Source organism: Solea solea, chromosome 18, assembly GCF_958295425.1.
Source record: "Solea solea chromosome 18, fSolSol10.1, whole genome shotgun sequence".
NCBI lineage: Eukaryota > Metazoa > Chordata > Actinopteri > Pleuronectiformes > Soleidae > Solea > Solea solea.
Window position 1 is genome coordinate 15,896,985 of NC_081151.1, and position 15,334 is coordinate 15,912,318.

Consider the following 15,334-nt stretch of genomic DNA (forward strand, 5'->3'; position numbering starts at 1 on the left):
CCATGAGGACTGCTGGTCCCGACAAGGTCAGTGTTTCTGCCAGAAAAGACAAATACAGGAACACACACTCACACACACACACGATGTTAGGTGGGGTTGCATGATCTCATGCCGTCAACTGTTTCTTGGGTTAGTAAAATGAACAATTTTCAGCCTCCTCAGCTCTGTTTTGCCTCTGGGTTCTTTTATTTTATTTTTTTAAGAGAGAGAGTGAGAGGTTATCTCAGTGTAATGTATTCTGTTATAAAAAAAAAAAAAAGTCACTTGTGATTTATTCCCACACTGAATAAGTCATCGTTGCAGAGGTCATCTATGCAAATCCAGAATGAACTGAGGGAAGAGTGGAATATTCATGGAGCCGCAGTTCAAATGCAGCACAGGCAGACGAGTTATATGTTTTTTCTTCTTCGTGATCAATTCAACTGTGCAGCTTTATTTACTTAGTGTGAGCCAGAGGTTCCTCATTTGAATGCATCATTTTACATTTTATAAAAAATGTGTCTCTTTTCAGTTTGTTGCTCGAGCACATGAAAACTAGTATTTTAAGTGTTCTTAAACTTAAAAGTTAAGGACTGAAGATTAATAAACCACAGGCCGAAGAATGCTATGTTCTAATTATGCAATTATAAAAAAAAAACCTTATTGACACGTTTTTCTACTCATTGACAAACCTGTAAATCTGTAAAATAACAGATTCTGCGGAAATTCAAACTGCAGTAAAATACAATATTTACCGTAAAACAAGTTCATTTCAATTAAAACAAACTTGCTTACTTTGGAGTTTTGAAGCATTCTACAGCACACAAGTCGGCTTTAATCAAGAAAAGAGAAACTCTGTCACTGCAAAGAATTTCTCTCCAACTTTGTTACAATTGGGCCAGTTTTGTTTAGTTTCTTATTTTTAAGGAACATTATGGCTATACAACATACACCAGCTCGTTTTAAGTCCAAATAATCTACTATTTAAACCTTCTTCACTTATAGTTGAGGTGTAAAATCTATACACTTAAATAAATGTGATAATGAGTTTATCCACCATTGCTTTTATGAAACGTGTGCGCGTGCGCGTGTGTGTGTGTGTGTAGGCTGTTGATAAGACTCGGCGCTAGGACCTTGGCTCAGTCAGTGCGCAAATCCCAGCAGCAGCAGCAGCAGAAGCAGAGAAACAGCGCTGCTTCTCTGCTTCTCTGCTCTCACTCACACAGACAGAGGTTCTCTCTCTGCCTGAGCTGCGGTTCTATCCATCACCGGCGGAGGAGGAGGAGGAGGAGGAGGAGGCTGCTGAAGCTGCGCCGGACCTGAACCAAGCCGGGCTTCGCTCCTGCTCCTGGAGTCCTCCGTATGGGCTCACCATGCGCAGGATACGCGCCAACGCCATCGCGATTCTCACCGTCGCGTGGATCCTGGGGACGTTTTATTACCTGTGGCAGGACAACAAGCCGCAGGCGTCGTCGTCGCAGTCGGCGGCGGCCGCTGCCGCTGCTGCTGCTGTGAGCCGCGGCAGGAGCCACGGGCAGAAGCTGGTGTCCGGGCGGCTGGAGATCCACCGGGACGACAGGACCATCCCACTGATAGTGAGTGTGCGCGCGCGCTCGTGTGTGTGTGTGTGTGTGTTGCTGACGTTGAAGCTGCAGGAGAGTGTGTGCTGCATGTTGATGTGTGTGTGTGTGTGTGATGAGGATGATGGAGGTGGTGATGGTCACAGCTGGCTGTCACAACAACAGCCTCCTGTTATTGCTCCGTAATAACAACAATAACAATAATAATAACATGACTATGATCCACGGGCAGCTTTGATCTCCTCATCCATGTCTCGTGTCTGTATTTGTCCTCGAGCCTGAGAGAAACTCACGAGCTCTAATAGGATTTTCCATAAGTCCTGACCTGCGCGTTGTGCGCAAACGCCTCGTAAACCACATTATGCAGCTGAGACCTTCTGGGTCACACCAGCGGTGTGCGCGGACGTTTGAGGGGGCAGGGGCTCCAGTGAAAGAAAACAGCCCTCGTATGCTTATTATCTGAATTGAACATATAATATCACAGTTGCATCTAATTATTGTTTTCATAATCGATTCATCGAGTATTCGTTTCGTTCATAAACGGTTTAGCAAACGCGGAGATGATCATGTTCGCGGATGTTTGGTCCACAAGCGGTTTGAAGGATTTCTTTATCAAAATGGAGAAAAGAAAGCAGGAAATATTCACACTTAAGAAGCTGGAAAATCAGAAGGTCTATTCTATATCTGAATAATCGATCATCAAAATATCATTCTGTGTCATTTATGTGGCTAATGTTTAATAGACCCTCTCATCAGGTTTCTGCAAAATCGACACATGCTGAGACAGGTTGTCTCTGTGGTGAATACAAATATTATAGTATGTACTAAAAGTAAGAAATAGTGTGGAAAACAAATATAAATATACAAATATATAATAGAAAAATATCTAGTTTCTCATTTATTACACATTTCTAATGAAGACTTGATGTTATGGACCACATCAACATAACATCCATCCATTATCTACTGCTTAATCCTCCACCACAGAGTCTCACATTCACACCTATCATTAATTTACAGTAACCAGTTTACCTAATCCCCATATTGCATGTTTTTGGACTGTGGGAAGAAGCTGGAGAAAAGGGCAGGTGCATGAGCGCCACCTGGGGTTTATATGTGCATGTACATGGTTCACACACAGGTCTGCACAGCCTTATCCCTAACATTAACCATAACCAGTTAATTAACCTAACCACAATTCAAATCCTGGCCCTAAAACCTCCTCAGAAATGACGTTCTGCCTCATTAGGACCAGGTTTTGGTCTCCATGAGGACTACCGGTCCTGACAAGGTCAGCGTTTATCCCAGAAAAGGACAGAATAGGCCTGGACAGAGCAGTGAATGCTGGGATTGCAGCCGTATTCATGCCAGCTCAGATTATAGGAGATGTGGTGACGGAGTCGCCTTCAGGTGTTTCTGTCACATTGAGTGTGAAGACAGAGGACGGACACGTGGGCATTTAACCAGAGGCTTGTTCAAATCCTGGGTCGAGGTGCCCCTGAGCAAGGTACCTAAGTCCTGGGTTAAAATCCAGAAGAAAAATTCAGTATCACTGGTCGGTGTGTATGTATGAAAATATGAGGAATTCTAATTCTGGAGCTGGAGCTTTTATTCTGTAGACAGGATCAAGTTTAGCAGTCACGGGAAAATGAATGAGTTCATTGACTAAGAAATCTTACGTACTTTTACTTTTACATGCACAGCTTAATCGAGCTAAGGTCATAGTCCGACTAACTCCCATAGTCGGACTAACACTGGTGGCTAAATGGATGCGCTGAACTCTGATTTTTACACACAGCTACGCACAGCTGGAGTTGCAAGACAAGGTTTTCTCGCGGTATTTCTCGCGAGAAAACCTCCCGACCCACTCGTAAGGGGACGGGACCTCGTTCCCAGAATGTAAACAGTGTCCGCCATCTTTGCGAACAGAGAAAACAACATTTTAAAATAGTTGGAGAACAGTTTAGTCGATTACCAATCGACTCATTGTTGACATGTCAATAAATATGCGGGAAAACTTCGTTGTATTTCAGTTCATATCACATTTTGCATGAAAAAGAACATAAAAACAATGATTCTATTGTCAAAATACAAATAATCTTTGCAGCTCGTGAATGAACCTCATTTTAAAGTTGTGAAATCTGAGTCGCTGCCGAGTCTCAACGACGGAGACGAGCGACAAATCAATTAAGACGCGTGATCAAATGTATCTGCAGGAGACAGAGACGCGGCTCACTCACTGGAGCCTCTTTCACAATTTACAAGACCAATAAAATTGTCTCAGCTGTGGCTGAGGATGTGCGCCAACATGTCAGGATGTTTCACTCCCGCAGCAGCAGCAGCAGCAGCAGATTCAGTGAAACGCTGTTCATAATTCAAGGGCAAAAGCCAAAGAGGGGGCAGTTTGTGGCGTTTATTCTGTATTTAAGCTTCATGTTTAAGTTTCATGTTGTGTGAAGAGAAAATAAAATCGGACGTTAGCACTTCACATTTAACTCCAGACATTAATCCTGACATTATGGCTTAAATCAGGGGTGTCAAATATACGGCTCGCAGAGCCAGAACCGTCCCACCAGAGGGTGCAGCCCATGAGCGCGACGTCCGACACAGGAATCAAAGCGAACAAAGCCGAACTGTAGTTCAGTTGAAGAGAAATCTCCAACATTTAGCACGGAAATGTCTAAAATCTCGACATTTTTGTGAGGTGTGGCAGGACCATGTAAATGTAAATATGTAAATGAGCCAAGCTATGGGCCCGCCCACTCCAATAATCAATCCTCAGCTGGCCAAATGTTTTACATTTACTTCTAAAAATGGAGATTACACTGTTAGATTGAAACATTGGACAAATCACACAGTTTAGAAAAAAATATATATATATATATATATATATATATACATATAATGAAGCTACACAATAGTTTGGAGTTAGTTTTGGAGTTGAATTGAGTTCAGACTGACAGTGTCACAGTGTGATGATGCGGTGAACTGTAAAGAGACTACATCTGTAATCAGATCACTCTTTGAACTGTGCACCCAGAATAAGTTGGTTTTTCTTTTTTTAATCTGTGATTTGCTCGGTGAGTTCGTTCACCCAAATCAGTCAGACACTGAGCTTCTTCTTTCTTTCTTTCTTTCTTTCTTTCTCAACTGATTTATTTTCTAAATGACATCGTCTGTCAGATTGTTTTTTCAATGTGTGAACGCTCATTTCTGTCTAACACTGTTGGTGTTTGTCTTACCTGCACGTGGCCTCTGCGTCTGTCGTGAATTTGTTATAAACAGATCTGTTATGTGTCAGTTTGTGGTTTCTCTCGATGTCACACTATTTATTTGTGCTGCTTCTGCTAATGTCCAGATGTTAAACCAGCTGGTACCTCTATCTATATGTATATATCTATATATGTATATATCTATATATATATATATATATATATATATATTTATATATACAAATATATGTATATATATATATATATATGTATGTATGTACATACATATGTGTGTGTGTGTGTGTGTGTGTGTGTGTGTGTATATATTATTCTGACTAACCAGGATTCACATTCACATAAACAGTCCACAGGAGAAGTGGGTTAAATGTGCTGTTAACAGTCATGTCTGAGCAAGGATTAGACACTGTTTCCATCACAGTAACACACACACACACACACACACACACACGCTGTTACTCAAATCACATCATGCATTTAGTCATTGAAAGTGCCCAAAATATGATTCATTTAATGCCTCAAAGCCTCCAGCTGATGTGTTTCATTAGGACTGGGGTGTTGTGTTGCTTGTATAATGGTGTGATGACACATGCAATCCTCTGTTTGAGGAAATACTAACATTACCAACACAGTGTCAAACACATGACCTCTGTTTTATTGATTTTAATTGTCTGTTTTTGATATTTAGAGATTATTTCTTTATGTGTGAACTATATATCACTCCATATCAAAACAAACACTTTTATTCTGGAAAAAACATTGTTATTGCTATTGCTGAATGTATCAGGCTGATATCAGCATCGCTAGACACTCAAGAATCATTAGAGTCAGTTCATTAAAAAGATTAGGTCAGTACTTCCTGCATGACCTCTGTTAAATATTAACGCACATTTTCAGGATTTTTACTGATCTACGTCGCATGTGATTCAGTTTGGTTCTTGTGTCGGACCTCGCCAGAGCAGGTACTAAAAAAGCACCAGGTATTATCACTCATGGAAAATCAAAAAAAAAAGGAGTCGAGCAGTGCCAAGCCAAATCGTGCTGGAACTGTTTAGTGGAAAAGCGCCAAAGTTGATATGGCTCCGGCAAACCGTTTTGCACATTCTGGTTTATTAAATGTACTTGTAGCATGAGAAAATGATCTAAGTTGACACACTTACTTTATTTAAAACTCTCAGGACTGCAAGATAATAAATCATTGTTATTTAATAATAAATAAATATCAGTATTTATAGAGATGAGTGTCAGAATCCTCGGGACCTGGTCCGGTGTGAGTTTTTACGTCTAGTTCTAGGGCAGTTTTATTAATGGCCATGTCCCGATTACTCAACAACTGCTTCGAGAGAAAGGCTTGGCTGAGTTCCCTCAAAGTTACAGAACAAATATTCAAGTTCTCAGTTTGGCTTTTGTTACACTGGGGCCTCAATGACCTTAATACCTCAACAGCAGCTGCTGCTGCTGATGATGGGATGTGCTTAGTCCTTGGTTGGACCGTGCTACTGTGTTGTGGTGTTTCCTTTCTCTGTTAAGCAGACGACACACTTGTGTACCTGCCTGTTAAAAACCACCATTCTGGGATTTGTGCACTTGTTTCCCAGCAAACAGATCCAGCGTCTGATGTTTCTCTGTTGGAACACATTAACACGTTAATAGTCATTTAAAGCTTTGAACACATGTAACGTTGTTTTTTTTTATTACGCTCGTCTTATTTCCAAATGACAGTCCAGTTTATCATTTAAACACACATTTTACAGGATTTCTGTTTACTGCTTGTTCAAATCTAAATCTTACATCTAATTTCGCCCACTTTCCTTTTGACATCCGGCATTTTTTTTTTATCCCATTCTTTATGCCTGTTAACTCAGGTGTTCCTCATGGCTCATTACTGGTACCAGTTACACATTATCCATTTCCTTTCTCACTAATGTTGTGCATCTAAACTCAAATCAACAAAGATTGTTGTGCAGTATTATGTTTTTTTCCAACATCAGGCCATCTGCTGTTTCTCTGTTGGAACACACTAACGCTCCTGCCAATATTTTTGGCGCCCGGTTTTATTGGACTAAAAGCTTTGATCAACACACAGCAAATCCCATGTGGCATTTTTATGATAGTAGGCATGTTTCCAAAAATGAACCTACAAACACTTGTTCACCCTTTTAAGAAGTGCCTTTAATAGGGTTTAGCCACAATCACTGATGGATATGAAATACGTTGTTTTCGTGCGAGAAGTCTCAAATATGGAGAGAAAACAATATTATTGACGGGAATTAGATACTGACTGACTTTATAACAATATAGCAGTTTAATGATTACAAAATAAACAAAAAATAATGTATAAACTGGCAAGCAGAGATTATTTCTATAGCTGTTTTCACAGATATCTTCAATCTTAGTGATCGTGTTGTCTCAAGAGGTCAGAGACCATATTTAGAGCTCTAAAAGCAACAACACAGTCCAAAACATGCAGAACGGTTGGTCACCCCCCAGGACTAAGATTGAGCTAAGTGAATGTATCATTAAATATTAAATGTATGAGTGTTTTCTCTTCACACATTACACAGAAGAAAAAAAACTGTGTGATTGGTTCCTCTTGGCTGTGGAGGCTCAGGAGGTTGAGTGAGTCATCCATTAGCATCCGTGTTGATTTTTTTTTCGATCTGCCGCTCGTCTGTTTGCTCGAGTCCTTGAGCAGGACGTTGAACTCCTGATTGATTCCCGTGAAGACGCAGACACCTCACCTCCACGTATATATGTATATATATATATATATGTATATATATATATATATAGGACATAAAAGTAGGAGTTGGAAATGATGGTTGAGTGGGTGGAGCATCCTGTGATGTTGCATGTGCTGTTTGGTTCTTTAGGTTTGGAGTTTGTGGATCAAGTGTTTTTGTGGCAGTGTTGGTTATCTGAGGTGCGGTGCGTAAATGTGTTGTCGTTGATGTCATTCTGTATATTATATAACATGTTATGTTACTTGGATGCTGCGTCTTTTACCTATGAAATGGGCTTTTCCATCATACTCTATCTAAACCAGCGGTTCTCCAAAAGTACCACCTGAGAAAATATTGAGCTATCTATTAAGTAACACGATTATCACCAACGTTAAAATAAAGTGGTGTAAATAGGTCAAGCAAAGGTCTTTTTTGACCTCGTTGTTGTGCCCTCTGCAGGTGACTCAGCCTCCGCGGCCCGAGCAGCAGGCTCAGCTCCTGGGCAGCTTCGATGACAAGTCCTACCTGGCAGTGAAGCAGCTGAAGCCCGGCGACGACCCGTACAAAGAGCACGCGTTCAATCTGCAGGAGAGCGACCGCCTGGGCAGCGAGCGAGCGATCAGAGACACCCGGCACTACAGGTGAGCAGCCTTTTACAAGTGAGCTTGTTAGTTAGAACAAACAGGCTGCACATAATGTTTATTAATGACAATATCCAGGATATTTTCTGGAAGAATCCTTTTAATGTGAAGGAAAGCTCGTCCACTTATGCTCGACAGTTTGTCATGTGTATTTGGTGTTTTTCGTCAACAAATGATGAAAAAAAACGATTAACTTCCCTATACGGACCAACAAAACAGCGATTCTGTCATGATTTATCACAGTTATTCTCTCTATGACAAACACAACATCATGTGTCACACAATCACAGCCGTGTGATGTTTCCTCTTCGTGTTTTCTCACCTGGATTTAAAGCTCACAGCTATAGGTAGCAGATTAAAGCAGGGGGTCAGAAATCTGCAAAGCTGTTGCCTGGCAACCACATATTTCCATGTCATTACAGCAGCGGTGCTGAGGCGGCTCCAGAGGGCACTGCTGTTAATCACACCTGCCCATTATGTCAGTGCAGTGTCCTCAGAAGCATCACTGCACAGACCTTTGTGTGTATGTGTGTGTGTGTGTGTGTTTTTAGCCACTGGATATTTCTGTAACTTCTCACGGCGACATGTGGTTTCCAGAGAGAACTAAATGAAACGTCTGTCTGTCCACAGGTGTGCTTCTCTGAGTTACGACGCCGACCTTCCCTCCACAAGCGTCATCATCACTTTCCACAACGAGGCTCGCTCCACTCTCCTCCGCACTATTAAGAGGTAATGAGGTCAAACACAAGCGGCCTAATTAGACCAGAGCAGTCAAAATATATATAAAAAAAACATCAAAATATTGTGTTTTTCCGACTAAAACAGGACTTTTACAAGTGAAGATACAGTGATTCTGATACTTTATTCAGTGCAGGACTATTTCATTTATGTTATAACATGGTGCATGTGTAACAGAACTTATTTATTCACAATAAAATATCTGTTAGATCAGAGAACAATGCGCTTCAAAGTGTAAATGTAAATGTCGTAAATGTGCCGAGCCATGGAACAACCAGGAACAAGTCAACAAATATTTGAAGAAGATGTGGCCATTCTGAATGTAGGCACTCCTCAGACTGGTTTAGGGAGAATTTTAATGTCAAATATTTACACCTTCTGGGGCCCAAGGGACAGTATCATCATATTTACATAGTCCAACCCTTGGCTTGCACTGACTGGGGCTCCCAGTCCGAGGAAGATGTACTGGAACTGGACTATGGGGAGGATGAAAACGAAACCTTAGATATCCTCATTTCAGAGGACGATGATGAGAATTTATCTGCATCGCCAAGAACGTGACAACACGGTTTGTCCCCATCTTCCCAGAGCTGCTCATTTAGATGGCACACCTCTTTAAAGGCGACATAGACCGGAAGCTCCAATTGACGCTGCGTTTGTGTGTGTATCTGCGTCATTACCTCGTTTATGAAACCCTAAAGTTTCAGAACAAACAGTTCAGCCACTGCTGAGAAAATAGGGTTTTATTGTTTTCCTGGGCTCTGCAAAGCGGATCGGCACTTCCCTATGCTGATGATGTCATCAGAAAACCTCACCACTCCTGGTGCGGGCACTAGTCCGGGCACATCCGGTTGCGTACATTCAACCGCAGAAGAAGAAGAACTACTCTCGTTGTAGCTGCTGAGATGCAGAGCATCCACCGTGCCAGAGGGGGAGCTGTGTATCTGAGAGCTGGCCTACCAATTACGTCACTTCCAGGTACCTGGCCAATCACAGGACAGTGGGAAAGCTCACGTTGGCTGGCCAATCACAACACAGTCCACGTTCTGGGGGTGTGGTTTTGGTCTGAAACAGCGCGGCTGACGAGAGCGTCAGTGAGGAGATATTTTGATCGGCTCGTTTGCAGCGACTGGGAGGTTTTTAACCATGAAAACAAGTTAATATATGTAAGTAGACCTCCATAACTAACATATATGTGCGATACAAGCATTCGATGTCACCTTTAAAGACCATCCGTATAGCAGCAGGAAACCAATACCCGGTGCTGCATGTGATGGAGAGCCTGGGTCTCCTACGCACTGACCGTCTGAGTCTGACCGGTTTCAGTCAGCCCTGACAGAGAGGACTTCTCACCACTTACCGAGCTGAGATGTGTGACGAGTACGTGAGAACACATGACCCGCTCTCGCCGGAGGAAATACCGATCCTTTCTTTGCCTCTGTGTGTAGCGCTCCGTGGTCCAGGCCATGGAAAAGCCCGGTCCCAGCTGCAGCAGTGTGTCAGGTTTTTCTGGGGATGCTCCTCTGGACGTAGACTCCACTCGTGGCCTGGCCGCATCCTGGGCCTTATTCATGCTGGACGTCTCAGCACCCGTGCATGGCCTGTGTTAGACCATAGATCTTAGGGCAGTAGAAGTGGAGCTGCGTTCATGTGCAACTCCGAAAAGGAGGACAACTGAGCGTCCAGCTGGACAAGATATTAAAAAGCGGGATGGATCAATGAGAGATTACGTACCTTGCTCAGGGGGCACCGTAGCCCTTGGCCTGTCCTGAGATTGAACCAGCAAACTCCAAGCCAGTGTCACACTTGTTGTTTGGAGGTTGTGAATGGAAAAAGTGGCCTAGAATTCATTTGCACTTTGATGTGTACTAGTACAAGGATTGAAAATCAGAGTCGAGATACAATAAACTCTCCTTCTCTCTCCCAGCGTCCTGATGCGGAGTCCCCCGTCTCTGATTCATGAAATACTCCTCATCGACGACTTCAGCTCTGATCGTGAGTCACCGTTTCTTTTTTTCCTGCAAAGTTAAGGTAACACTTTATATTCACCATTAACTATGTGCTCACTAACGTGCATATACTGTAAGTAGCATACTGGCCCTTTATTAGTCATTATTAAGCACGTATTAACACCTTAATCAGGAAAAATCTTAATTCATGTCGTAATAGAGGTAGAATAAGGTGTTTAGTAATGACTAATAAAGGGCTAGTATGCTACTTATGCATGTTTGTAAGCAGTTAATGGTGAATATGTGTTAAATAAAGTGTGACCAAAGTGAAATGTCCAGTGCGTCTGTTTGGAGTTATTAACTTACAAAGAACCAACAAGGACAAAACTATTCCAATCATGCACAGAGTTAAAAACAAACACATGACAGAGGAAAAACCTGATTTCATTTCATTTTATCACAACATGAGGAGGAAATATCCAACAACTGTTCAGAAGAGATGAAATTATGTAGAACACTGTTTTGTATTCCTTTTTTTGTACTCTTTTTTTTCCTCTTGTATTGTTTTGAATGTTTCACACATGTTTTGATTTGGCTGTCTGAGTTTATTAAAAGAACAGACTTAGAGTAATAGATTTTTCAGGATATAAAATCTAAAAATGACAACTAAAAATAGCCTCCTGACTAAAATGGACTATGCAATGATGCATCTCTATTTGCTGCAACTGCACTGCAAACTGTTATTTCAAAAAGAAAAGAAACGAAAACAAAAAAAAAGGACGATGACTACACTAGTGTAAGGACAAAAGATGCTAACAGAATAAGCCACCCCCCCTTCCTATGTGTTTTATAATGGCCAGTTTTTTATGTATGGTATATGTATTGTTCTGTGTAGCAGTGGAGGTGTGGTTTCTCCTTTTGGCCACAAGGTGGAGTATCCGCTAAAGTGAGCACTGCTCAGGAGTAAACAAGGCAAGCAACATGTACTGTAGTGCTATGCACAGTGTTAGCCCGCCCCTTTCCTTTTTTTTTTTTGGATTGACAGGTAAGTGGCAGGCTCGACTCAGAACTCCATGGGAGATGTGCTTGATTTCATAGTGATAGCGGCGCACCTGAGACATTTATATTATAATTTTTTTTCAGCGTGAGAAATACAAGACAAGCCCTGGATTAGGATTAGAAAAGTTCCTCACTTCATTTGACTCTAATTTACTCTAATACTTAATTAAACCCGATTCATAAATTAATCTGTTGATTATTTTCTCGGTTAGTCAAGTACTTAAAAATGTTAAAAAAATGTGATTTTTTTTGTCAAACCTGGAAATGATGATGTTCTCAAATGTCTTGTTTTGTCCACAAACTAAAATGATTCAGTTTGAATGATTTCTTTGTTATATGGAGCAAAGAAACCAGAAAAGATTCACATTTAAGAAGCTGAAAAATCTGATAATTATCGAAATAAGTGATGATTAATTTAGTAATCCGTTAAATAATCGTTGCACCCCTAAATTATTAGATTGTATATTATTTAAAGAAATAATAATGCAGTTTTTTTCTTTTTTGTTATTTTGCTTCCTATTAATAAACATACATATATATGTATATATATATATACATATATATATATACATATATATGTATTATTGTGTTATTTTTATCATGTTCGAATAAATGGGTAAAGTGAGACTGCAGATTGCAACTACAGTGGCCTTCACATACCACAAAGAAAGTTGCTTTACTTTAACATCTTATTTTGCTTAAAAGTGCAAAAACACACACTATGGCTGTTCTCATTTTATTTTATTTTGTTTTTCCATTTAGACTGCAGTAGAAACATGACACTGTAAGATGTCGACCTCTATAAAACAAGGCCGTTATTTTAAGTATAAATGAATATAATAGTTAGTAGCTAAAAAAGTTGACTTAAAAACTGCTATGAATTTTAAACATGTGCTAAGACATCAGTTAATAAATCACAAGATCTTTGATTTCATTCAGTCCTTCATGGTCAATAGTATTTTATTCATGAAGGCAGAACTGCTGTTTTTGTGAATAGTTGAATTAAAAGTTTATTTGAACAAGACGTGGTGGAATGAGTTGAACAGCACATTAAAGGGTTGGTCATGTTTTTTGAGAGCGTGATATCACAGGAGAAGCCTAGTCATTATTCCTCTTTGTCAGCAACAGGCAGCAGAAATGACACGAGCGCAGGCTTGTTTCTCCTTGCATCGCTTTCTGTAATTACTGCATCTTCTATCTGTGGGATGAACACAGTGACCTACATTCACTGTGTACACACACACACACACACACACACAGAGCTGTCAGAGTTGGCCAGACATTCAAACAGCAGCAGCAGCAGTGGCTCCATTATCTCACTGAAGCCTCATTTATTATCGACTGCTGCTGCCAGTCTACAAAGCTGCTGCTGCTGCTGCCACCGTGAACTGGCACCAACACCAGAGTCTGACAGTTTTGCCTTTGTTCTCAATGAATTATCACTCACTCATTCACTCATTGTCCATGTAAGGAAGAGGATTAGGGCCACATATAAAAATATGAAATAGAGAAAAAAGTTGCGATTTCTCATAAGTCAGACTTCTTAAAGTCAGAATTTCATATTTTAACTTGTTTCTGAAAAAAATCATATGTGGCCCTAATTATCTTCTATCTATGTATCTATGGCAGTGGTTCTCAACCTTTTTGTACCAGAAAGACTGAGCAGAAAAGATTTTGTTCTGCAAACATTAAAACATTAGTATGTCTTTAATGCAAATACCTCCATATTTCAGAAAAACGTAGACATTTAAATGCAGTAAACTCCATTATACTTCGCCATAGTTCACAAATTTTCATTTATGAATCCAACAGTGCTTGTATTTAACCAGCAAAGATGATATTTCACAGTGTTTCTTCACATTGAGTCCAAAGTGCAGCTGACGTTCACGCAGTGAGAGTGTGATCTCGTCAGTGTGACCTGGCAGGCAGACGGTCGGACGAGGAGGAGGAGGATGAGTTTGCCCTCTTCCTCACTGTCTGAGAGTATAATCCCGTTAAACCTCACCTGGAGGCGAGGACACTGTCCTCATTCAAGGCCACTGATCTTTACTGGGAGCTCAGAAGCGTGTGACAAGAACAAACAGCACAAAACACAATATTGTCGCACTAACAGGAATTCAAACAACTTAAACATACATCCACTGAACTCCATCTTTGTTTTAATTCCTGTGTATTTAGTTTTGTACGCGGCCATTTTCTCTTTCGCTCATGTTTGCGTTCACAAAATGTCTTTGTCAACCCTTTTTTAATATGTTTGTAGTTTTGCTGTTTGATTATATATAATTTCCTGTTTTCCTGTGTTAACGTGCTTGGTATTCAAAACATGCACAGGGTGCAGTTACATGGCAGCGTATCAATGATGCAAGCACTCTGAAACACACACACACACATTCTTGTACAATATTCCTAGTGAGGGCATTTATAGATATAATACATTACAGAGCTCGTTACCTAAACAAAATTCTAACCTTTAAACTAGTGCTGTCAGTTTAACGCGTTATTAACGGCGTTAACGCAAACCCATTTGAACGGCGTAAATTTTTTTTATCGCGAGATTAACGTTCTTTTCGGCCGAGCCTTTGTAGTTTTTTAGTAGTAACGTTAGAAAAACTACAACACCACACCGGATTTAGCTAGACCGGAAACAAATCAACAGGCACTTGTTTGGGCTTGAGAGCCGGCCAAAGAGGAGTAGGCTAACGTTGCTAACCAAGCTGGCAGACCCCCGAACTATAGTAAGGAGACCGCCGAAGACCGCTAGCTCATTTAGCTCATATTAGCTCGTTACGGCAACAACACACTAAGCCGTGTGACTCCGTGTGCGTTGAAGAACGGCACTTTATTCACAGAACTGCAGGGTGATACACAGCCTCTCTTATTATTGTGCGGCTCTCACAGTAAGAGAAATAACTTAAAATATGCAGAATGACAGAGATATTGTCTCAATAAAAAAACAAAACTTGCTGATCCACTTTTCTATGTTGATAAGAGCATTACAATGAGAAAAAATAATGGGACAGAAAGAATTTCATTTAATTGCGATTAAATATTTTAATTGTTTGACAGCACTACTTAAAACCAACTCTTAACCCATCAACAGCCTTATTGTTAAGGTAAGAGAGAGCGAATGTCCTCACTTTCACAAAATGTCATCACTTCCTGTGGTTTATTGGTACACACAGGTTTGTGCAGATATTCTTCTGAGGACACTGCATTGACTTCCATTCATTCGTACAGCCTGAGCAAAGCCTTACCTCTAACCTTAAAGGAATATTTCACCGTTGGAAAGATGAATGTCTATTAAAACTGGGTCATCTATGTAGTAGAAATGTGAAATAATATTTGAAGCAAGTGGCCGACAAAGGTAGAAAAATGTAATTTTGGCTCATGCAACTCCCAGAATGCACACACGGTTAGAGTAACTTTTAGCAAAGA

The 15,334-nt window shown here is 40.6% G+C and overlaps 1 protein-coding gene across 1 annotated transcript in view; it reads left to right on the forward strand.

The window, feature by feature from the left end:
- The first annotated feature begins 1,117 nt into the window (after nucleotides 1-1,117).
- The window catches only part of galnt16 (UDP-N-acetyl-alpha-D-galactosamine:polypeptide N-acetylgalactosaminyltransferase 16), a 36,886-nt gene continuing 22,669 nt past the window's right edge, over nucleotides 1,118-15,334 (forward strand). The window contains exons 1-4 of the mRNA XM_058616075.1: nucleotides 1,118-1,574; nucleotides 7,972-8,153; nucleotides 8,784-8,882; nucleotides 10,819-10,886. Of these exons, the coding sequence (XP_058472058.1) occupies nucleotides 1,353-1,574; nucleotides 7,972-8,153; nucleotides 8,784-8,882; nucleotides 10,819-10,886 (571 nt within the window). The 5' untranslated portion in view covers nucleotides 1,118-1,352. The remainder of the gene's footprint in view (nucleotides 1,575-7,971; nucleotides 8,154-8,783; nucleotides 8,883-10,818; nucleotides 10,887-15,334) is intronic.